A 25,059-nucleotide genomic window follows, 5' to 3' on the forward strand; every position below is an offset into this window, starting at 1 on the left:
CAACAATTTGGATCAAATTCAGGTGAGGCCACTGAGATGGTGGGGCTGGAGCACCTGCCTTGTGAGGGGAGCCTGGAGGAACTTTGCTTGTTCACCCTGGAGCCAGGGCAGCTCTGGGGGGGCCTAACAGCACTTTCACAGGCTCTTCACAGTGGTGCTGGGCAGAAGGACAGGAACAAACAGGCATAAGCTGAAATGAGACATTCAGTCTGGATATAGAGGTTTTTTTCCCCATGAAGACAGTCAGGCACAGGCTGCCCAGAGAGGTGGTGCAGTCTCCACCCTTGCTGTGATGAAGATGGACCAGAGAGCACCTGACCTCCCTTGTCCCCTGAGCACTCCTGTGATGACACTAGGAGCACGCTGCCCCTTCCTGCAAGTGTCCAGAGCTCGGTTATTACGTTCACGGGTCAGATGGGGATATAAACGACCTAATGGGTGTACCGAGATAAAGACACAAACACAGCCTTTGCACATAAACTGTTTCCTTATGAAAGCAGGCTGAGGGATGGTGTTACTGAGCTCAGGTGCCACATCCACTGGCTGTAGTAATTAAGGTTCAAAGTGAGTGGTGAGTCTCGCACCATCACACTGCACGTGGCAGCCAGTCTTCACCAAGGTCTAATTCTGGCCAGAGTGATTTTCACGTGGATCTCATTGCCTTGTAAAACTACTCATCAACTACTACCCTTGGCCCCATGTGGAGTATCGTCTCCTCAAGGTGCATGTCTCCTGTAAAGATTTGTAAAGATGCAGGTTTCCTGGTGATGGAAAACTACTCGTACCAGAGACTCACTCATCAAATGGCAGAAAACTAAAGGCAGCAGCACTGGCAATTGACAGGATCAAGAGCTGCCGAGGGCCATGAGCCAGCACTGTGGCAGGCACAGGGTGCCCATAGCTCAGCTGGGCACGTCCTTCGTGTGTGCAAGGCAGGACCAAGCTACCTTTGCCTGGAGCTGTGTGATGGACCAAAGGTGGATACCCCCTTGTAAACCTCTGCTATTGGAGCTCCTGGCAGCACTGCCCAGCAACACCCTGGCAGCAATACTAAAATGCTGTATTTTGTGTGTTTTATTTATTTAATTATTTATTTTTGGATAAATTGTCTGTGATGTTCTCAGTAAGTGAAAAAAATAAACAGTACCAATGTATTTGTTCATTTGAATGCAGTTTATTGCAAACAAGTAACTTCAGGTATGAAAATCCTATAAATTATGAGCATTTATATAATATACTTTTGCCAAAGAAAAAGCTTGAAAGAGCGAAGGTATCAAAATCTGGCTCTGCTGAACTGAACGGAGCTGATTGCTACTCAAAGGATTTTTCTCCCTGTTTTCACTGAACTGGTTTCGAGAATACCATCATTCAGTGTCAATATTAAATCATGGATCCTCAACAGGCTGCAGTCATGCACAACTGATTTATTACCAGAAGCTGTTTTTTGGTTTGTTTACATTAAATCAAGCTGCCTGGTTTGCTGTAGGTACACAGCAAAGCAAACGAGAAAACTTTTTTTACACCAACAGGGTGAGAACTTAATCCAACTTCTATTAACAGGTAGAAAATACTTACAAATAAACATGTTCTAAACCATCCCCTTCAAGTCAAGCAAATCTGTATGACCGTTTATTTCCCTTGTAAACATTTATTTTATTATCCTTTAACTTACGGAGGCTGGTATTCCCAGTTTTTAGATTAACATATTTTGCAGAAATGTACAACACAAATTCCTCGCTGGTACTCAGCTGGCTTTATTGGCTTACTCTACAGGATCCCAAACACATAGAACCATTTACAGAAAAAACGTAATTTCTCCTTAGAATACCACATTTTACAAGATTACAGTTACAGGGTAGTTATTTCCTTCCACTATTGCATATGTCAGCATACGCTTACATTCTTCCAAGACAGACATGTTTTGGAGATCAATTCTGACCATAAATACAGAGTTTATATTAGTCCTTTTATGTACAAGACAAATTATCTTAGTATAAAGTAATAATACTTATCTATCAGTATAGATTTGAATTAGACCCACTTCTTTAACGAAGTTTACAGTACAAAAGATAAGGATACCAGTTACCTACTATCTTTTCATCTTTTAGTTTCTTGTGGAGTATTTGGTGAGACAAGCACTGCTTGCTTTGATAAAATATATTATTTTAAAATATCAGTATATCGTCCTTCCAGTTACAAAAATATAAGAAATTTATTTCCTACAGAAGTTTTATTGAATTAAAAAGTGTATCAAAAATATGGATCAACATTTTAGATCACATGTGAAATTATTAAAATAGAAACAAATGTATAATTATTTAAAAATACTATCTTCTGGCTTGCTATTTCATATAAAAACGGATCAAAGCTTAGTTAGAAACTTAATGGCCAGGGATGAGTTTTGGCTACTGAGTAATAACACAACATTCATTAATGTGGCCAAAGAAAAGCCGCAGGAAAACAATTGCGGCGCTTCATTTCAAAGGATAGAAAGTTCCATGGTGACAGTGGGAATGGTGGGAAAATGCCAGAAAGAGGTGGTAATTTAGCAAAGGGCAAAGAGCACTTTTCACCAGTTTCACCTGCTTCGTGGGATAAAAATACCAACCTGTGCGGCGGCGGCCCAGCCCAGCGCCCGCTGCGAGAGGTGCCCCACACGGGGCAGCCACAGGTTGCACCACTCAGCTCATCTTACCACTGCTAGCAGAACTTAGGATTCAACTACAAGGTTTGTATGGGAAATAGGGTAAATCCTTTTACATTTCGCATGGTTTAAAGTGCCGGGTTATTAATCCAACTTAATCTGTTCCAAGTCAAAGGCAGATACCTGGCAATTCATCTCAACCGTAGCCAAAGCTGTGTCGGTTGTGAATCTCCCCGCACGCACATTTGAAAAGCAATTTCCATGCTCATCTGTGTTAACATCCACGGCAATTTCACAGTTCTCCAACAGTGAAAATTCCTATTACACTAAGCAGTGCTACGCCCCTTGCTCAAGTGCGTTAGCAGCTCTCCTGTAGCACACAAAGCTCATTGAGGAGAAAATTCCTGGCATGGAACCCACCTCACGCGACACGGCCACTGCCTGGCACAGCAAGTGCCACCAGGACATCGCTGCAATGCCTCCCTAGAATACAGAAGAAGAGCATTCCTACAAAATATGCTGTAAAAAGTGAGTTATTTTCATTTCGCGTGGGTGTTAGGTGGGATGGATCAGCATTACGATACTTGGTCTGGTAAATGAGAGTTGGAGAAACATTTATCAGCAACGTAACCTGTTGGTTTCCTATTACAACTTGTATGAAGATGTAGCTAGAGCAAGATTTTATCTATTTTAGCACTGTTCTACCCAGCTGGCAGCAGCCTGAGCCACTGTTTGCTGACTCAGAGGAAAGCCATCTCTAGCCCTATGCTGCCCAAAGCCCTATAGTTGTTTACCTACAGAAGGTAATATTTGGGGATGGATTTTTTTTCCCCCCTGCCAGGAAAAACCAACAATAGTGAAGCCACATATTTAATACAAAACTCAAACGTTCAGCTAACATAAACTACCAACCTCTTTGAAACTTAAGATTGCCCATCTATAGCAGCACAAGAACTGGCTCAAAGTATTTTACATGTTTTTGCCTGCCCCAAAACGACCGAGCTATCTTGCCATCTTCGTACCACAGGCTGTCACAGCTCTGATTCCTTATCTATCTCGTCTAGGTAATATTCATCGTCTGTGGTAGTATCAGAGTCCGAGTCTGAGTAAGTAGCTGGGTCTTCCTGATAGATGTCCGTCAGCTCTCGGGGGGATGAGGCAGCTGATGATATTTTGCTCCCAGCAGAACTCGAGCTGAAAAGCGCAGCCCTGTTTATGGAAGGGGTCTCTCCATCTCGGAGAGCACCAGGGTTGTTAAGAAGACAAGGTCTCCATAATCGCCCTTCTGTGAGGGACCTCTTGATGTTTTCCAGGAAGGCCAGCTGCTGTTCTTTGCCAAATATACCAAATTCAACGGAAGGATACATCAAATTCCTAGTGCTGTAGCATTTCTCATCATCTGACGCCCAGTTCTCATTTTCATCACAAGACAACAGCTCTGAGGAAGATTTAAACCTCTTCCCATGTATGCTGTCCTTTGTCAGAATATCGCTTCCAGAGGCAAAGGTCTCACGGGAATCTTGAGCACAAATACCCTCAGAAAGGTGACGCTCTCGTTGATTTTTTGCTCGATTCTTGCACAACAGATAGCTCTGCAAGTTGGCGTTTTTTAAGCTATTGGACTGGGCGGTGTTTTGATGCTCGCCAAGAGCGGTCTGAGAAGTCAGATTTTGCTTTGGACATATGTCCGTCTGCAAGCAATTATTTACAAATGTGTTTGAGTTTTTGTCAGTTAAGAGTGGCAGGGGAGGACTGCAAGCACTGCTGCTAGCTCTTTTTTTCTCACCAACCACTGGGTCTGGTGTAGTAGCATTGAGTGAGGTGGGCTGGCTTCTGTTTTCTAACCCCAAATCAAGCGTTTGGGCATTCTTATTTCTTGTGGCTACCGCTTTATCTGGAAATAGGGTCGAAAGATTTGGCCTATTTTCTACTTTCATTGTAGTCTTTTTGGGACTGATGGCTTCCTTCTGGGCGTATAAGCTTGCAAAAGACTTCCAATTTAAGTTGTTAACTAGCGAAGAAGGATCATTCACATTTTCACTCTTACTATTCTCAGCTGTTTTCTGTATTTGTGTATTCCTGTCAGGGTCTGGACTGTGATTCTGATTTTCATTCTCAGACTGGGGAGATGATTGATGGCAATCTGCTGAAACCAGCGAGTCAGGGGACATGCTGGCCTCTAAAGACATGGCATTCCCATCATTCTGTGAAAAAATATTACTTATGTGTGGTTTGGGGGGTAAATTTTTACTTGAAAATTTTCGGCTGGTTTTGCAAACAGCTGCCAGTTTATTTTTAATGGAGGCTCTGTTTTTCCTTTTTTCTATATCTTTGACTTTGTCTCTTGTGCACTCAGAGAGAAGCTTGCTCTCGTTTTCTGCACTCTGTGTTAATTTTTGGTCTTGTGCAGCCCCGCTGACTTTATCTTTACTGTTAACGTTCATGCTACCCTCACTGGGCCTTTCTGATTCCTGCAAACCACTAGAGTCTTTACCCATCTGAGTACTCTCTGAGTTTTGTTCTTTTTTAATTTTTGAGTTCTTTAACTCATCTTTATCTGTGCTGATCGCTTTGTCCAGCTGAAGTGATCGATCAGCACTGGAAGTTGTGCTTACCTCAAATGCTTTGTTCTGAGACTCTGACAGCATTTTGCTAGAAGAGTTTAAATCATTTGCATTACTTCTTGAGGTATCAGCTCTTAACTGCAGTCCACTGCATTTGTTATTATACAGAGGGGTAGTTTGGTGTAAGAAATTTATTCCCTGTTTGACTTTGGTACTGTCCCTGTCTGTGTCCTCCCTGGGAGGCAGTGGCCTGTCAGCACGCTCCGTGTTACTGATCCTTCCACGAGAACTCTTCTCCCTCGTGTGGAGGAGTAAACTGTTCCGATTTTTATTTGTACTTACAGTAGCAGGCTGATAGCAGTTTGCAGAGCTTCCCTTCTGTACACCATTTTTATTTGTTGAAGTAGAATAAAAAGAGTTGTCTAAAAGTCTGTCTGGTTTGGGAGGGGTTGATAAAGTGGATGTTAGTGGTGCAGCTGTAGGAGGAATGTCCTCCTTTTCTTTCAGACGTGTTTTCGTACTTTGGTTGTTTGAAGCATCAGAAAGGGCCTTACCTGAGTTAGCCGCTATTGCAATGGGTTGTGGACCACCGAAAGAAATGTCTTTTGTCACCACATCAGGAAGGATGCTGCCTGTTACTGAAAGGTCTGCTGAACTACCCTTCCTGTTATTGACCGTACTCACTGACTTTGCAGTACATACCCTCTCAGAGCCAGGAGGGAAGTGCGAATTCTCTTCTTTACTATTAACAGCAGTTTCTAAGTTCTGAGGCGTGACCAGAGCTGAAGATACTTGGTCAGAAGAATAGCAAGGCACCTCTTTTTCTAAAGTACTGGGGAAAAAAACATTTGCTAAACTCACATGACCTTCGTTCTTCTTGCTTCGTATTCTTGGTGTCTGAGAATTGTCATCAGAAAGAGGTAAATCTGCATCCTCTGCATTATCCCTGAAGAGGTTACAAAATGCTTTTGAATGCCTCCGTGGCAACGTGTAATAAATTGAAACTAGCTCATGATACTTGACGTGATCTTCATCAACACAAACTGTAAACGTGCTTGTAGTTTTATATTTCTGCAAACCATTTCCCCCTTCCTTACAGTCCGAAAACACAGAGGATTCTCTTCTGCTTAGATGTCTACATCTATCACTTAGTTCAACTGACGTGCTGCCACTTACTGAATCATTAGGACTTCTGGTTAAAGGATTGGGGTAATCTCTATCTCTGTTACTTGTAGCAGCATTTAATGGTGCTGAGGTTAAAAAGGAGCGCTTTGATTCTAAACAAGACACATCTCTTTGACTAGAACAAAAGGCATCAGCTCCACTTGGGATTTCAGACCTTAAGCAATCATACGTACTTCTTCTATTTTCTCTAGCGAAAGAGATGGGTGTATCTGACATAATACTACCAGCAATGCTGGCTGATTTTCTAGGTAAAGTGTAATAAATAACAAGTGGATCAGAAGACTTAAAGCTGCTTCTGCTAGGGGAGCCAGTAATGCTGCAGCTACTGGTATGTCTCAGTAAGCTGTCTTGCTTGTGAAGCTTTTCAGTTCCAAATGAATCATTCTTTATTTTCCCACTTTCTTTTTCAAGGCAAAAATAATTTAAACTATGTTCAGAGGTCTCGGGGTCTCCATGTGTATAAATACTTCCAGAACTTCTGTGTTGTGGAGAACTAGCATTGAATTGTCCACTATAGTCCTTAGTAACTAAAGTGCTTGTACTTTGTGGTGTTTGCTGTGAAATCTTCTTGGTAACACCAATTCTGCTCACTTGAGCTGTTTGTCCACCTCCTGCATGAGATTCAGTAACTGTGCAACTTGCTGAAGAGTTAGTTAGCGTTCCTAAACATTTAGAATTGTCTTTATGAGAAAGTGCTTGTGGAAAGCTTGGTGAGGAACTAGATGAACAGTCAGGAGGCCAGGATGTGCCTTGACAGTTTGCTAATTTTTCGGTGGATGGAGCAGAAGCAACATTTAGCAGTGAGGAAAATCCCTTTGGAGGAGCTTGGTTAACTGCTTCTGCACACCGGTTATCCTGCTTGATGCCTTCTCTTTTTCTCACATAATGCAGATTATGTTTCCATTCCTTCTGACTCGGAAGAAAAGGTTCCTTTCTGCTCTCATCAGCCGGCAGAAGACAGGGATGCTGACTGAATACACTGTTGAGTGGGCGATCATTTTCCTTCATTTGTACATTTCTTTTATCGCCGTTTGATGCATCCATTTTTGCAGTATCTGTTCTGGCACTGGCTTGGGTTTGTCTCTTTGATCTCAGTGAGTTAATGAGAGATGCATCACCCTGCAACATGGCAAATGCAGAGTTATTTGAGGGAAAACTCTGGGCGTTGATGTAGCTTGTATCTGCTTGTTGAGAAACAGACCGTAACGGCATGTCTTGAACATCCACTTCATCTGGCAGTTTCATACCTTCAACATTTTCTAGTTGTGTGAAGTCTGCCTTAGTGCTTCTTTGGGTAACAATGACTGAATTTCTTTTCAGTCCTATAGGTTTTGTTTGGTCCTTCAGATTAGGTAAGACTGATTCATCGCTTCTGATAATAGCTGAAGAAACCGAAGAGTTACAACTTAGCCAAGGCTGACAGCCCTCAGTGAATTCTGAAAAAGTTCTGCTTGCACTTCTTGTTATTGTTTTGTAATTTGTATTTTCTGGAGAACACATGTGAAAATCGTTCTGCAGGTGCTGTGAAGAAAACTTGGCATTCCTTGTATGAGTCCATTGCTGGTCATTTAAATTAGCCATAATCACTTCAAAGCTGGCATCGGGAGAAAGAAACACATCATCACTGTGGTATTGAGGAAAATCTGTCCAAGGATAACTGTCTCTCCTTCCATAAGAATTTTTTTGGTTTGCATACAACTTGCTGTGAGAATTATCTCTATGGTATGACCTGGAGAGATTATTTTCTGATTGGTATAATGGATAATTTTCCCAGTTATCAAAGGACAATGGAGAAGTAGCTCTGTCAGGGCAACTAACTCTACTAAAGCAATTACTGCTTGAAATAGATCTTCTGTACTGGTGCTTTGAGTGGTAACACGTGTATTTCTTGTTTTCTTGCAAAGAGCTAGGATATCTACCGTGGTCTGTGGCATGAAACTCCATCAGGGATTGGGTTCTAAACATTTTTTCTTGAGCTGATGTTTGTCCAGGAGAGTCTGGTGCATTGTTCCATACGATAGAAGATAAAGGAATTCTCTTTGGGTTTTGTCGACCAAACCTTGGTACAAAACCATTGTTGCTCTCCCTTGCCAATGGATGTTGTAAACCAGATGCTGAGAGCTGTTCAGAGGATACTGATGACGGGCATCTCCGAAGGGAACACACAGAGTAACTCCTGCCAGCTGTATCCCTGTTCATGTAACTCTTGTGCCTAAATCCACTGTTCTGTGTTATGGAAGGAGGATATAAGCTACCTTCTGAAGATCGCCCAAAAGACACAGTAGACAGCCCGCTGCTTAGCAGATGAGGATTGCCATCAACTGGATCACCGTATTTATAATCATCTTGAAAGGTTTGTTGCCAGTTCATATACGCACTGTGCAGTTTCCTTGGTCTAATGAAAATCTTGTGTTCATCTCTGGCTCTTATTGTTCTCAGTCCATCTGGGAAAAATGTGCTAGGCATGTCACTCCAGTCATTTCTGTGTTGCCCTCTACTAGCAGTCTGTCTCTTTGAAGTAGGGAAGGCACCTCTGTTGTATTGCACATTTGAAGCACTGCTGGTAGAAACCGGCCTGTCCAGCAGATCTTGGGATTGTTCCTGGGCCAGCTGGTCATCCAGATCACTTAGAACTGCACAGGGAAAAAAAATAAAGATACTCGGTTTTGTTTTCTTTAATAATAATCTTCTGACTGTTTTCGTTAAAATTGTACTACGTTAATAATTAGGACGGGTTTTGAAAGAAGTCAATTTCTCAACATGCAAAACCTCTTCCAAACCACACATTCCTCATCCACAGGACCTTTCAGTGGCCACCCATTATGACTACAACAAAAAAAAATGCTCTGCTCCATGACTGATCTCAGAAATGCTTTTTATGTAAATGTCGGTCTTTATGCTGTTTAGAAGAGAAACAGAACGATTGGAAGTCTGAATTCTTCTTCACTAGCTTCCTCATGGGAGGAGGGAGAAGGGGGGGGGGAAGGGCAAACTTCCCAAATATAACCTGTAAACAAAAAATCCATGAAAGGAATTCCCTATGCTTGTAAGCAAACATGGACCCTCGTGTGATCACAACATACACTTACGATCTAACTGTAAGAAAACACAAAAATCTGCAAATCATCAAACAAGCATATTCAGTAGTCTCACAAGTCCACTGTTTGTTTCATTTGGAAAATAAGTTCTTCAATAAATAATTGCTTATTATTCTAAAATGGACGCTGAAAATGGCATTTTCTGGTTGAAAAAGGGTAAGAAAACAGTTAAGAACCTATGATTAATTCTAGCAACAAAGCTGTAGTTATAGACACTCTCAAGAACTGGAATTAAACACTGTGCAGCTCAGCTAACCAAGATATTCAGTCATAAGACTAAGTAACAGCAATGTATTTACAGCATTTTTATTGGCAAAAAAAAAAATAATTACGCATTTGCTAACTGTATTCTTTCTGTATTTTGAAAATAGCACACACAAGACAGAACCACAAATGGATCTGGCAGTTTTGTTACAGCATTTCCTAACCCAGTTAAATAAAAAAAAGACTGACTGATCAATCCAAACAAATCTGGGCTGATCATACCAGATCACTAAGAAAACATTGCTGGGTATGTATGGGTGGAATAAAAAGTGAGAACAGCGTCTAAATTGTTCTGGTTTTCTAAGTTTCTCTTCAGCACAGAAGAGAGAACAGTCTTGAGATAGTCACATTAGCACAAGAAAAAAGAGGAGTTGTTTCTGAGTCTTCTGTTTTGAGGGCATCAGCCAACCTATGAAGAGTTTTTCTGCCAGCGGGCAAATGTGCACAGTTACGACTGATACCCAAAAGTGACGATGGGCATGTGGGTTTCTGAAGAACCACTGTCCACCATGCAGTGCTCTCTGCTTCTAGCACTACCAACTCACACACTGCTTCCTGATCATGCTTTCAATCCCAGCTGTGACCTCTTGTAATTTTGGGTGGCAGCACACCCATCATCTGGGCCTGATCCTGCTTCGCTTCTCAGCAGTCAGAAAAAAAGAACCAGCAACATGAGACTGGTTCTGTGAGGGCTCCCAGAAAGGTAACTGAAGGCCATAATGCCTCTCGCTTCTGTGGCTTGAGGCCTTACAATTCATAAAAGCAGGCCCAGTAATTCATTATCAAAATTATGCATGCAGGAAACTGCTGTGAAATACTTCTCCCATAACTATGTGTCTAGATCTAGAGAAAGAATATAGGCTCCTGCCAGAATAAAGCAGAGGTAGATGCACGCTTTTCAGATGTGATTCTTCTGGACTGGATCAGCAAGAGATAGACACGTGCTCTAAGAGGGACCAGTGACACATCTTAAAGTCTACATCAGAGCAGATGGACAAAGCCAGCAAAAAGTACCCACTGCACCAGAAATAAGTCATATCTTTGCAGCTTAAGCTTTTGCAGAAGGAACTATTCACCATAGTCACTTCTGACAGCAATAGTATCAGAACAAAGCAAGCACATGCACTTACCACTGAAAAACTCCTTCTCTAGCTGTTCATTCCACTCCTGTGTGCTTTTTTCCATCATTTCATCTTGTTTTACATCAAAAGAATGACCAGTTGTATCAGTTGACATCAGGGAATTACACATTTCAGCCTGTTAAAAAGAGTAAGGCAACGTGATTTTAGATCTATGCATATAAGTAGATTTGCTCATCAGGTCCTCATGCTGTAGCACGTGTTGGACACGTTGGTTATAATAACCTTATAGTAACAGGTGTAGTTTACTCATTTTTTTCCATTTGCATCCTCACTGTACAGTATCTCTTCATTTAAGTTTTCCAAAGCATTTTTCCTTGACTAGCACATTTTAAAATCTACACACAGAACTCCCAACAGAAACTGAGTAATTGTCACAGTCAATTTTCATATTGCAGCATTTTCTCTTCCCACATCTGATCTATTAGACAGTTTCAGTACTACAGCTAAGCCAGCACTTTGAGGGGCTGTGATGCCTTCAGCAGCAGGAAAAATGTTGTTTTATTCCCCATCAGTCTGAGTTTAGCTTACACGCCAACCTGGAGAGGTTCACACCCTCTGCTGCTTTATTTTGGCTGAGACCCTTCCCCATGTTTTTCATAAAAATTACCCAGCTATAGCAGTGTATTTGTATAATAGCCAGGATTCTGTGAATCCTGATGAGATCTCTGTCTCAGTCACATATTAATAAAGATTATCCCTTTGTTTTTGAAGTATGAGAGAAGGGTGGTGTCCAATTTACCTCCTCTATAGCTTTGATTATATACTGTACACCTTCTTAGTCCCCTCTGTGGTTATACCATACCATTGAAGGGGACAAAACACATGTTAGTAATACAGGGCAATAAAGTAATTAAAATAACAAATATAATCCTTGGAGGAAATCTGTTTATTTCAACAGAGTACACATAAATTACATCAGATAGACATTTGTTTTTCATACTTGAACTGAGCTTATGCTTCTAATACAGAACATTCAACCAAAAGTTAATTTTCTACTGTCAAAATTCACATATACATGGGAATTCTGTGCATGGAAACATTGCAGGAGCACGCTTTAGCTTACAGCCTGCCCATGTCACCTACTGTTTTTCATTCTTGTACAAATGAAGGAAAAAAAAAAAGTAAATAAACTATTCAAAGTGAGTTTTTATCTGTTTGTACTTTGGTTACAATTGCCAAAAGATGTGAAGAGTTTGGGCATTATTCATGCAGTAGTCTCATTATTAGGAAAGAACTGAAAACTGATCAGAGCTAGATTCAGTATTACCTAGAAAAGTTTTTGACTTTTATAGTTAACAGGGCAAGCTCATTTCACTGCCTTCAACAGGTTCACAGCACATTTTACTCACTGTTTAAAACAAGAATTGCAAGAATATTATTAAAAAAGATATATCAACAGCCTAGATGAAGGGGATTAGTATTTGAAAAGAGCTGTGATTTACACATTGTTGCAAATAAAGTTGGTAAGACACTTACCGTTGCCATTTCTTCCACTTTCGGAGCTGTGCTAGCAGAATTGTCATATCTGTGAGGAGGAGGGTTCAAATGTTGGCTTGGAAACGGAACATGAAATCATTTTATGCAGCAGTAAATAACCAGCAGTTTGTTTTTAACAACTACCAAAAGGCATTTGAAAAAAAGTCTTCCCTATGATGAATCCCTCCTCCCCCCCCCCCAAAAAAAAAAAAAAAAAATCCTGCTAACCAAAAAATGCAAAAATGCTGGAGAAATTTACCATTTGGTTTGGCCTTGTCAATTTGCAAATATTTTACCTGCACAGCCAAGTATGATCTCAACCTACTGATATCTTAATGCTTACAACAGCCATAAAGTCCTTGTTTAAATCCAGCATTACAATAGGATATTATAACTTCCTTTTCCAAAGAACAGTAATGTAGCAGGTACTATGAATACCTGGAGTTAACCATGTATAAATTGGTAACTGTTTTTTATCTGAAACTCTACTGCTTTTCTCTGCCATATTTCCCTACATGCACACAGAGCTGTGCTGTGTCCCTGCGAAGGAGGTGAGACAGCAGACTGGTTTTGGTGTAAATTTGGAATTTGCTGCTACCCATCCAAAACAGCCTTTATTTATCATTTTTTAAGACATAATAGAATAGAAAGCCTGTCTGTTTTCCTAAGCTACACAGGACTGCAAGGGTTTGGCTGGAGTGTTTGTGAGTAATGCAGCTGTCAGAGTGAGCCAAGAAGCACTGCACATCACAGGCATGCTGCTCTCCTGGGTCACTTGCAGACATATAAACATATAAAGAAACTAAAGGAACAAGAACAATATTTGACTTCACTTAGTCCATTCCAGTCTACAAACACTTATTTTACAGATAAGCAAACCCAAACCCTTCAAAAGCCCTGAAGGAAATCGTGCTCCATCTGTGCTTATTGCCAGTCCTTCCTTGTCTCAGAAAGGCTTTTTCCCAGGAAGTTCTCAAGAGAAAGAAAAGGGGGGGAAGAAGGTTCTGCTCATTCCTGTTTGTCTCTGAGTCTTTTTGAATGATCTTGTTCTTAGGCTCTTAAAACCTTCTTGTGCTCAGGCAGACTATTTTATTGTGCTTCAGCAGCAAGTAGAAACCGGCTTGTTGGCAGGTTCTTTGTGGCCAAGCCTTTCCTCCTGAAGTGCTTTGTCATTTGTTTGCAATGTGCTTGCAGGCAGGGAAGAACAGTTGAAAGGTGCAATTTGTTTTTGCTTCTGTAATTGTGAACTTTAAAACCAAGATTCCTCTCTGCCATGGGGTCCAACTGAAACCAATGGAAACGAGCCTGGTGACCTCAGCAGGCTTCGCATCAGGTCAGGCTCTCTGAATCTGAATTTCCTAGTTTTTCTCGGTAGTACTGAACATGAACAGCCATTAATTCAGAGGGTTACCACTCCCTGTGAATAAGGTTTACAGAATCAGGACTCAGAGGTATATGCAACTCTTGTTTTATACTAAAATGACATTGAATATATTTTAATGCTTCTACCACGGATTAAGAATTAAACTCGTGTTTCAGAATTTTTATGATGATTTCCTGCAAACCAAGTTCAATGAAAACCTGTGCTTTAGCGAGTTATCTCAATTTTCATTATATGCATAACAAAAATGCAAAAGCTTTGCAAGAAGCTCTCTTCATCAGCTTTACTGTGCAAAGCTGCTCCCTACTGTTCTCCCTGCTCGGTGCTGTGCCTGGTGCAGAATTAATTGCTCCATGCAATGAAGCTTACACGAAGCAGACTCTTCAGTGAGAAATATCTTCTGATAGTCTAGACAAAAATTAAATTTTCATTTGCACCTCTGGCATTATTCTAAATTCCTCCACGTCTTTGTTGTCACTGTTCTTTGAGAAATAACTGGTCATTGTATCCTGATTTATTTTCCTCCCTGCAACTTACACAAACAAGGTTATTTTAATCTTTTCCCCATACCAACCTCTCCGCCTCCTTACCTACCTCATTTTTTTTTCACTCTTTCAAGTTTTTCGGCGTTCCAAAAATTAAAGTTTTATTTCGTTCCAGAGAAACATCGTTACATTTTAGGAAAAGGTAATTTTAGGAAGTTTCTCTTTTGGTTAAGGTTTTTAAGCAATGTTTACATTAGGTCACATACACACAAGCACGGACACACGTAAACATTATCTATTACCCATAATAAGCCAAGGAGTTAAACTTTCTCAAGCTCAAAAACATTTGCCATCAGAAAAACCACTGTTTACTTCAGAAAAGCATGAGGTTATTCGTTAAACATTTTCACTTACATATACATATGTATCTAGTTTGCAACAAGAGAGTGTAAGATTAAAAATACGTATGACTACTACTATCTCAACTGATAACGATAATGTAAGACCATGACCTGAAATCTGCTGCAAATTGCTATTTTCACTGCGGCACCTGTCTTCCCCAGGCCACATCCAAGTTGTCTAAAGTCAGATTGCAATCCGTTTTCTTCTATACTATCCTTATCAGTATTACCTTAGAAGCCAGCTAAGCAGCAGACACGTAACACCAACATGCTGAAAACACGATTAAATAGCATTTCTCTTCCAGAATGAATAAAGCTTACAGATCAGAAAAGAGTAATAACAAATTCAAGAACATCGATCGTTTCTGAAACACGTATCATCAAACATTTGGTTACCTTCAAACTCCAGTTACAAACCTTTTATTAGCATCTCCTGTATCTCCACATACGCATATTCTGTTTTGCAGCATCCATAATTTATTCTCACAGCAGAACACCACCACAGCTGAGGAAAATGTCTTTCCAGCACAAAAAGGACCCTCTAAACAGCCATTGATGCCTAGCTAGTTAAAAGCTTCTGCCAGGTAGACTTATTTACAGGATTTACACTGCTGCCTCCTACTGCACTTCACTAACTCTCCAGAATAACTCTACCTGGTGAGAGGCAGATTATTTCAGTGCTTTGTCTATGCATCAAGCAAACCACATGCCACGGCAACACCTAAAAGAGGGTGGGGGAAGTTTTCGACAGAGAGGCGTGACTAGAAAATGTGGCAATCAGCTCAGTTACACGTCAGGACGGACTTGTTTATTTTTCAAGCTGTGCGCTTGAAAAAACCAAAGGCATAGGAATCGAAGATAGGATAGATTTTCTGTAGAAAAGTGAGGTAAATACCTGTTACAAGGGATGATGAAATGAGCATGTATGAATTGTTTTTTGTTTGTTTGTTTTTTAAGTAAAAAATCGCTCCAATGCCTATGCTCTAGAGCAAAGCCTACACCTTTTTCAGCTGCCTTGCAGCAAGCCAGTATGAAGAGCCCTGGAGATCTGACTCTCCAGTACCAAGGTGCCTCTTGGCAAGGGACTCGCTGGCCCGGTGCCCTGTGTGCCCACAGCCTTGCGCCATGTCCCAGCATACGGGGCATTACCCTGTCACGGGACAAAGGACGAAGGAGGGAGCAGATCTCACAGACAGGTGTCAGTGTTAGAACTCTGCAAATGGTGGTTTGCTTGTTTGTTTTCCCTGTGCTGCATTGCTATGTAGAAGAACTGTTACCAGCAAACAGCCACGAAGTTAAACTTGCTGCCTCTATTGGAACCTCTCCTCACACATCTTGCTTTGATACAAACACTCTGCAATTGCAAGCTGCTGTGCCACAAAACCTCGTTATCCCACTAATCACCATTTCTTCAGAGGTTTGTGCTTCCTCTCTTTGTTCACCGGAGCTGTTCCTTGTCTCAGTGCCACTCAGCAACACCCAGGAGCCCCAGGCAGGGACCAGAAAACCAGCCCAACACCCTCAAACAGCGTGAAAATCAGCATTTTGTGCCACACTGGACAAAATTAGGAGATAACAGTCAGCCTGTCAAGCCTGAGTGCAGCCCCTCTACCCTCTCAGCAGTAGTTTTATCCCTGTGGATGGTGAGGGAGAAGGATGCTCTTCCAACACCACAGCTCCCGTGCTGCGGATGAGCCCATCCTTGGTACCGCTCCAGTTGGAACCAAAGCCCTGACGCAGCACCCAAGACAAAAGCATCGGGAGCCGCCCGGTTTGGCTGGCTACAGCTGAGCTCCAGGCCCAGCTCTAAGCTGCCTCTGGGCTAGAAACAGTGGGAACTTCTGCAGTAGAGCTGCCTGCGGCCCATGTTCCCTGCCACGGCCTGGGAAACCGATGCTTCCCTGTTATATCACTGCTACAGGGCACCAGATCCCCATGCACCTTACATCTTCTCCTCCTGCAGAGGAATCAAGCAGAATGCAGCCACTGCTAAGTCTAGGGGCTGTAATACAGCTAAAACCTCTATGCAAAACCTGAACAGAACAGATTCAGCCAAGAGACTGTAGCTATTACTTGCCACTTAATCCTCACTCTTCTGACACACAACAGATAATCTCTCATTACGTTACCAAGTAAAATGGCAACCTTCCTGGTAAGGTGAAAGGCAAGAGACAGAAAAATTAATTTTAAATTAAATTAATTCTTCTAAACAAAATGCAGAACAATTTACACACTTTTTAACGTTAGAAATAACATATGTTCTTATCATAGCTTACCGTGGTTGCTTCTGAGTCTGGTTTTTCCTTGATTTTCTAAAGGAGAAAAGCCAAGCAAAAGGTGATCTGAATCCCAGAAAGGAAGCAGAAGTGTTCTTTTGTGCTTGAGGATTTGTGTGGGATGACATTTTAAATTCTTTGTGATCTAAAAATATTATAAAAAATTGATTTGCTTCACATTCTTATTAAAAGCAGTATTAAAGTGTACATTAAACATTATGCTTTCACAATTCTTTCACTTACCTTTTATACCAGTAAAATCCAATTTTTTACATTTTTGGACAGAGTATGTGACATGCTGCTTTCTAATGCCTAACTGGAAGGCTAAGAGAAAGATGAACAGGTCTAAAGTTTCAAAAAGTACTCTTGTTTTTGCGTGGCACATGTGAGATAAAGGAGGCTGCTTTTCAGAAAGTAATCAGCACTCAACAATTTGAAAACCAGAAACATTTTAAAATAAAGGTAAACATTTGAAAACTGAGGCAAACACAATCATTAGTCACTTTCTTTCTGCTTTTACAAGAAATATAAATATTAGAACCTTGAATGTACAATGGTTTAAAGGACTGCGGTGTGACTACCTAACAGGACTTCAGTATTGTGTATCATGCAATTCCTTGTGATGGGATTTCTTGGGCCACTCCAAGGCACCAGTGTACATCTTCTGCTGCAAACTGTCTATCAGAACTGCTGTTTTAAGTGCCATATATCATGAATGATTTCTCTGGGAAGGATATGATTTGATTTCTTCAACTGTAGCAAGCCATTGGGAATAAACCCAGGCTGCCTGTAGAAGCAGCTGGCAATCACTGGGAATTGCTCACAGGTTAGGGAAAGGAACTGCAGGGTTTGCTACTAAAATATTCCACAGGAAACTACAGGACATAAGGAAACAAAGACTCACTCAGGATTCACTGCATTTTTTTTTCCTATTTAAAACATCATGTCTGAAACAACACAACACCCTGAAAATGGCTTATCCAATGACCACTGGAGAAAGCAAAAACAGAAATGGAAGCAAAATGTCGCCGATAAAAACAGCATGAGGCAGTATTTTGGATCAAGTCCAACATGAAATGAATATTTCACATGACTTAAATCCCACGTGTAATTGTTTTCACTTCAGTGACAATCACATGTTATGAAATGCTGCATCCTTTACCCCTTTCAGAGCTTAACCTCTTGGTGTCATTGTTTGACTTGACAATGAAGGTGACATCAGGAGAGTCCTATCAGTGCTCTGCCACAGCCAGGATGGTCTAAGGATGTAGGCAGAGCAAGACCCGCGGGTAGAAGTAGTACCTTTTGTTAAACCAACTCATACAGTTGGAAATACCAGAGAAACCTTTGAGGCACAAAACCCCTTCTTCAGATCTGAAATAAAAAGAGCAGCTTTCAAAGTTAAATACCATTGAACAATCACACAGAGCTGAGTTAGCTAATGCATCAATTAGACCACCTCTGAAAGAGAAAAATAGTAGATAGCTGTGGACTAGCAGGGTTGCTGGGGTGTAAACAGGCAGGAAAGAGAGAGGTATCTAGAGAGAAAGGAAAGAGAGGTTCTGTGGAGGGCTGTAGTTTCACAAAATTTTTTAGTCTTTCACTTTTCTTTTGAAATACAGTTCTTTTCAAGTGTTTCTTCTACTTGCTACGAGGCTCAGATAGAAGAGCTCAGTGAAAAATGTGCACAAATGTGAATGGAATAAAAGCATACATCATGCATGAAAACTACCTGGAGGGAAGATGAAAAAGGCAACACGGCAACACAGATGCTGTGTTTGGAAGAGTTACCATGGTTTTTGTGCATGTTCATTTTGGATGGGCAACACCACCTGTGAAATGAGATCTCTAGCCATTGCTTCTCAGCTAGCCCAGCTTTCCGGGCTGTGTCCCCTGCCCTGATAATCAGCACTAGTGTGCCTTTTACCCAGTGCTACCAGGAAAAGTTGTTTGCCAATACAGTCTCTCACCCAAACCCAGACTACCTACTTATTCCAAATGTCATTTAGATACTTTTAGTTTCTTTAAGAAAACTAGGTAAGGCTGAAACGAATTTTGTACAAAATCAACTGGGAAACCACCACTACATTCACTGTAGTAAAAGCAATTATGGAATGAGAATATTGTGGATTTTCTATCGTGACTCACACCTCTACTTTTAACAGAATCCGCTTGAAGACTCATGCTCATTTTGAAAACGTACTTTTGGCAAAACTTTGACGTGAGAAAAAACTCAATGCCATGTCAGAAACTCCTTATCCACTAAATTCTGAAATGCTCTAAGACGTTGGTTTGGTGACCATTATCATATAGGTAAGGAACTGGGAAAATGCAACTTACTGGTCTTTTTGCTGTTCCTTAGCTGATGCTCTAATGGTGGCTTTAGCATTGTATTGACATCAGTGTTATTCTGAAATTTTTTTCTTTGTATTTCTTCAAACCATTCTCCAGTCACCCCTTGCAGACCTGTTTCAGACTTCTTTCTCTCCAGAAGTTTTCTAGAAAGGAAAAAAAAAATCAATACAATTTATTTTTAAGCCATTTGAGATACTGCAGGTATATTAGTAGATACTCTTGTTTAAGTATTTAAAGTATATTTCTACATATAGTATGTCTGAAAAGAAAATGCAGTGGGATGTGGTACATTCAGAGCAATCACATGAAAGACCTGTGAGAGCAGAGCTCTCCAGCTTAACAATAAGATTGTGTGACTAGCTTAACTGGACTACTCATATGCTTGCATTATTCTCTGCCTCAAAGCACATCCTTCTTCCTTGCAAAATGAGGTAATAATTCATAAGCATTATAAAACTAATTGAAAGTAAGATTAGGTTCAGGCAATAATCGAATTAAAATAAATAATACTGTAACAAAGCAATTCTTAAAATATTTATCCACTCATTTAAGCAGTAGCAGTAATGAGATTATTCCGACTTTCACAAGGAAGCTCACTGGGGCCCACCACACGCTTTCTCTGTAAAGAGACAAAATAAATACTGCATTCAGCTAATAGGTATACACGCAACATGTCCAACGAGTTTATCACATTTTCCTCTTTCCTTGCTGCATAGTGATCCTGCCTGTGTTTAATATGTATGTAAGCAGCTAACAATGATTATGAATGATCTACCAAGCAGACGGGAGGACTGAACAAGGTACACACATGTGGCATCAAATGAAGAAGCTGCTTAGCAGCAGGTTCAGTTTTCATACCAAGAGGTCACACGATTGTACTGTTTATATGGACATAAAAGAATAATGTACACTTCCAAAGAAGTCCGGATAGCGCAACTTACTTGTGTTCAAATTACATCACACAAGTGCCTGAAGTACAAATTTAAATGTGGGAGATCCACACCCCAGCATACTCTGGTGGCAACACAGCAAGACTTGGTGCACAGCCTGGAGATGTAATACCCATGTTTTACCGAGGCGCTCATGTAAATCTTCTGTCTTAAGCTGTGGTAAAACCCATGTCCAGGAACAGAGACATATGCTTATTCTTTCAGTGAACGTACATTTATCAGTTAGCAACTTAAATAAAAACTCCCTTTCTGTCATTGAAACAACATTACTTCACAAAACAAACTTGAAATTAATTGTCTAGCCTGGAAATGGATGTATGTCCATCTGGAATCGATACAGACTGCGTTGTCCACACTAGCACCTACTGTTCATCCGGCAGCCTCTGAAGAATAGGAGGGCAGGAAAGCCACATTTTTGCTAAATGAGTATTTCTCTTGAAGAAGATCAACAGACTCATGCAGGAGCGCTTGACATTTCAAATAAACTTCTTACAAAGGCAAAAATGTTAATCACCACAGATACTGCCGTGCTGTGGGAATGGTTAAGCACAACGAACGCCATCTGCAGCACGGAGAGCAGCCTCGCAGTAACACAAACCAGCAGGAGGAGATGAGCAAAGTGCTCTCGGAGGAGGAGATGAACAAAGTGCTTTCATGTGCCAACTCCATGACCTCACTCAGGCGGCCTTAGCAAAGGGGACCTGGGGCCTGAGGAGCAGCCAGGCCTGTGGGGCAGCTGCAGCCAGGGCCATCGCCTGCAGAAGGGGCGCGCGGCCCTGCTGCTGAAGGCTTGGACCGCCTCCTGCGGTCCTTTAACACAACCCGAATTAACTGTTTTCCTTGCCAACCTAAGCAGGAATGAAATAATTTAGGGCAGATAGCTTGTATGTCCGTATAGCTGTGGGATCTGGCTGCTCGGAGAACACCAGCCCGGTGCAGGCCGGATGGGTGCGATGGCGTTTAGCAGGGTGACACCTCACGGTAACAGCCAAAAACACACCCGCGTTCCCTGCACAACCTTCCAGGATTGCTCTCCCAGGTGAGTTCTCCAACGTACTCACTGTGGGGAATTCCTACATCATTTATATACAAGTATCTATTTGCTTTAAATGTGTGCCCTGTGGATAGAATAAAAGATTTGTAAAAAACACTTACTCTAGCATCTACCATATAGGCATTGCACGAACGTGCCTGAGACTGAAAAATATATTTAAAAATTTGCTCAAACCCTGACATTAACATTTAAACATTGTAAATCTTTACCAGTACATGTTTGGCATTATCTCTACTCATTATGTGTGCATGTGCTGCTTTTGAATTGTGCTGCCATCCCCAGCTCATGAACTAAATCCTTTGAATTGCTTGTGCGTATTTGTACTTACACGCAGATGCACACCCCCATGTGGAACCCTATATATATACAGTTATGTGAGTATGGAATAATATTTATATATTTGTAACTGCAGTATCATACAACCATTAAATATTTCTCATTTGCAGTGGCTCCCGGCCAAACCACATCATTTCACTACATACCTGCTCTGTCACGTCTGCATGCCCCCTCACGGTACCAACGAAGGATGGCTGTGAACTACAAGGGAAGCCCGTCTCAAGAAACAATTACACCAGAAGATGGTATCTGCAGTCAGCGTTGCAATGAACTTGCCTTTGAGGCAGTGCTATTGTTACTTGGATTGCAAATTATATATTGAGACACTGCTCCGTAGGAGTGTCAAAATACCTAAATACCCTCTAAACCAAATACATTAATCCTACTTCCCTGTCTGCTCCATCCATCCTTCTTCCTCCTTTCTTTTCCTGGGCACTCTGAGCCACCTCCCCCTGGGAGGGGGCAGCCCTGTTGTGCCAGGCACAACCACCATCAGCTGCTGCAGGATTAAAGGCAGCTCCGCTCCTGGCACACACGGAGCCCGTGCCACAAACCAGGGCAGGCAGCGATCCAGCACGGCCTTGCAGACTATACCTCTTCAACTTTTCCCATCAATTATCCTACACATCTAAACTAGTGAATCACTTGGGAGCAATTCCTTCGCGGTGTTTTTCCAAACATCTCTTCCTTCTTGGCATAAGCACGTCCCAGTATTTCTTGCACAGACTCCTCCAGGGAAAAGCTAACCTATATGGTTGTATGCATTAGGCTTTCATGTGGGTTATCACAAATATTGTCAAAAGATCTGCAGCCTCCCCGTCACTTCCTGCTAGGATAATAAGGAGCTTTAATTGCTGCTGTAAGAGGAAAAGTATTTTCTTTATCATCTTCATATTGAACACAGAGCAGACGACAAATGCGGAAGGCAAACTGGGTTGCCAAATAGGAGATCTGGGGGCATTTCTGCTGTTTGCAGGGACCAGGGAACTCAATCCCACTTTCGTCAAAGTAGAAGCTGCTGGTTTCAGTAGAAGCAGGATTTGGCACTACGCAGCTCTTAGCACACACCTCACGAGAGAATTGAGCACGAGGAATTGCGCCAGGCCGGCCGGGAAGCAGAGCGGGGTTTGCTCATCAGATCAAAGCCCTCACTGTCTGGGAAGGCAAAGCTGAAAGGACTGCACATAAAACCTGTGCCGAAAGCATTAGGTAACAGCTACATCAGGGCAATTAATCTGCAAAAACAGCCACCTAAAAGAAGCTTGTGTCTTTACTTTGTTTATATTCCTCACTTTGTCAGCAAGAAAAGGCTAAGATGCTGAAAAACAGTGCCTGGAGAACCAGTTCTTTCCCAGCATTTTGCTTCAACTTTCCCACCTTCCCACTTCTCCATGCATTATGCCACACAGACGAACTGTGCATCTTTATCATTTGCACAGCCAGTTCATTTTCTGGAAAACTATGTCTGTTATCACAGCAATGGATAACATTCTATAAAGCATATGCAAGAACATTTTCTTATATTTTGCTTTGACAAAAACGTCATTTAAAGGCCTTCTTTCAGGTTGCCATCTTATTTAAATAATAGAGAGAGAAGTATTTCTGACAACACCAGACCACCACAGCTGAAGTAAATAAATATGTAAACTATTATCCACCGTATCACATCTAATAGCAAAACCCCCCCCACAATATTCTGTTTTCTACAGTGCCAGTGAAGCTTCTGTATCCGGTTAATCCTCTCAGGAAGAGAAACAAGGCTGGAGAGCTCAGATGCTTTTTCCTAGCATGTCAGACAGACAGTCGGCTCATTTTCCAAGGCATTATTCATTCTCTGTAGCTGGTATTTTTTTACTCACGTTAAAGCAATCTTTTGTTTATTTTTCTTTCTTACTGTTTTCTGTTTGGTTAATGTCAATAAAGCAAGTCATCTTCATTATTATATGTAAAACAGTATACACAAGTACGTGAATCAGAGAGGTAAACTGACTCCAATGTTTTGGTTGCACACACTACAAGGCAGTGGAAAAAGTCCAAGCTGAAAAGCCACTTGTTTTTCATTTGGCCTTTGTATTTGTAGAATTAAGCCTTCCCTGGAAAACCAAGGCCTCCTCTCATTTGATTAACAAAATGTTGCATTGGCAATAACGCTGGAATCTAACCTGCTGGGTCAATGCAAATCAACCAGATTGCATTTTTTCTTCTTCCCAAATACTTGTTTTCTTACTAAGTCTTCATATTTTTTATTAACATTACTGCTGCTATTTTTTTAAATTATGTATTGATTTTGTTCAGCCCGTTAACACACTAAGTTGCCTTCAGAAAACGTATTAGTCTGAGTATCTGACCAATAAAACCAAAAATAAGTAAGGGCAAAGGTTCATGCCACAACAAGGAAGAGCAGAGTGCGTTGGTTTGGCATCTCTTTCTAACCATGCCCCAAATTCCAACAAATCTAATGGCTTGACTTTCACCGTGTTCAACAGGCTGCTGGGGAGTCACCTAGTGGTGACACTGCTGGATGGAGCGGAGTAACTGGAAGCGCCAGGAAAGGTTCACCTTCAGGACGGGGGAAATCAGCCTGACATTGAACTACGTGGGATATGTTTTCAGTCCCACTTTCCCCTATGCATCAAGTTGACAGCTCAGAATTATCCCTAAATATTGAGACTCTGAAAACGTGCAAAACCAGAAGGAAGTGAGGAGAAAGTGAAAAGGGAAATAAGCTCTCTAGCTTTTCTTCCCAAACTGTACATTTTAGGAGGCAGAAGCCCTGTAGACATAAGTAAGGTTACTTAAGCAGATAGCTGCAAACAGCTCATGTCATTTTGTCCCCACAACACTTTACTGACAACAGATACCTGAGCCACATATTAAGTCTTGCTACGAGTGTCATGGCTACAGACCAGGAATACGTGCATTAAAGGCAGAAAGCCTTTTCTGCCCTTACTGAAGTCCCACCCCGTCTGCTCATAGGAAAGTCCTTCCATTTCTACCTCTCTTTTTAATTAAAAGGTAGGAAAAACAAACAAACAAACACACAAAATGTGACCCAGGAATCTTCTATAATTCACTGTTATATTTGTAAAAGTCTTGTGGCACTTCTCAAAGCTTCAGAACTCTCAACAAAGGAATAATCGGCAGCATCCCCTATCATTCAAGTGCCAGCATATCCATGAGACAAAACAAATTAAGAGCAGCTCTTTTTTCAGTGGTTTTATTCCTTATATTAAAGCTGATCACCTGCTCTAAGAAAGCCGAAAGTAGTGGCAAAGTGTACATTGATTACACTCAACCCACGGAGACTGAGATTATCAGCGTGCATGGAGTGTTACAATTGGACTCCCATCGTAACTCACGATGTCTTTTGTGTCTACATTCTCTAACTTGAGCACCCTAAGTACAGTGGCTAAAAGTTACCTCTTTTTTTTTTCTGCAAAGCATTTAC

General features: G+C 41.3%; 1 protein-coding gene across 5 annotated transcripts in view; it reads right to left on the bottom strand.

The window, feature by feature from the left end:
• Positions 1–1,154: 1,154 nt before the first annotated feature.
• EXPH5 (exophilin 5) overlaps positions 1,155–25,059 on the bottom strand; it is a 34,439-nt gene continuing 10,534 nt past the window's right edge. For 4 of the 5 annotated variants that reach the window (XM_084525417.1, XM_084525421.1, XM_084525420.1 and 1 more), the window contains 5 exons: positions 19,257–19,414; positions 16,917–17,061; positions 12,374–12,449; positions 10,886–11,012; positions 1,155–9,026 (listed from right to left, as the gene is read on the bottom strand). In XM_084525417.1, the coding sequence (XP_084381543.1) occupies positions 3,676–9,026; positions 10,886–11,012; positions 12,374–12,449; positions 16,917–17,061; positions 19,257–19,414 (5,857 nt within the window). In that variant the 3' untranslated portion in view covers positions 1,155–3,675. The remainder of the gene's footprint in view (positions 9,027–10,885; positions 11,013–12,373; positions 12,450–16,916; positions 17,062–19,256; positions 19,415–25,059) is intronic. The other variant, XM_084525418.1, reaches the window with a different exon arrangement.

Source organism: Aythya ferina (genome assembly GCF_964211825.1).
Source record: "Aythya ferina genome assembly, chromosome: 1".
In the NCBI taxonomy this organism is placed as follows: Eukaryota; Metazoa; Chordata; class Aves; order Anseriformes; family Anatidae; genus Aythya; species Aythya ferina.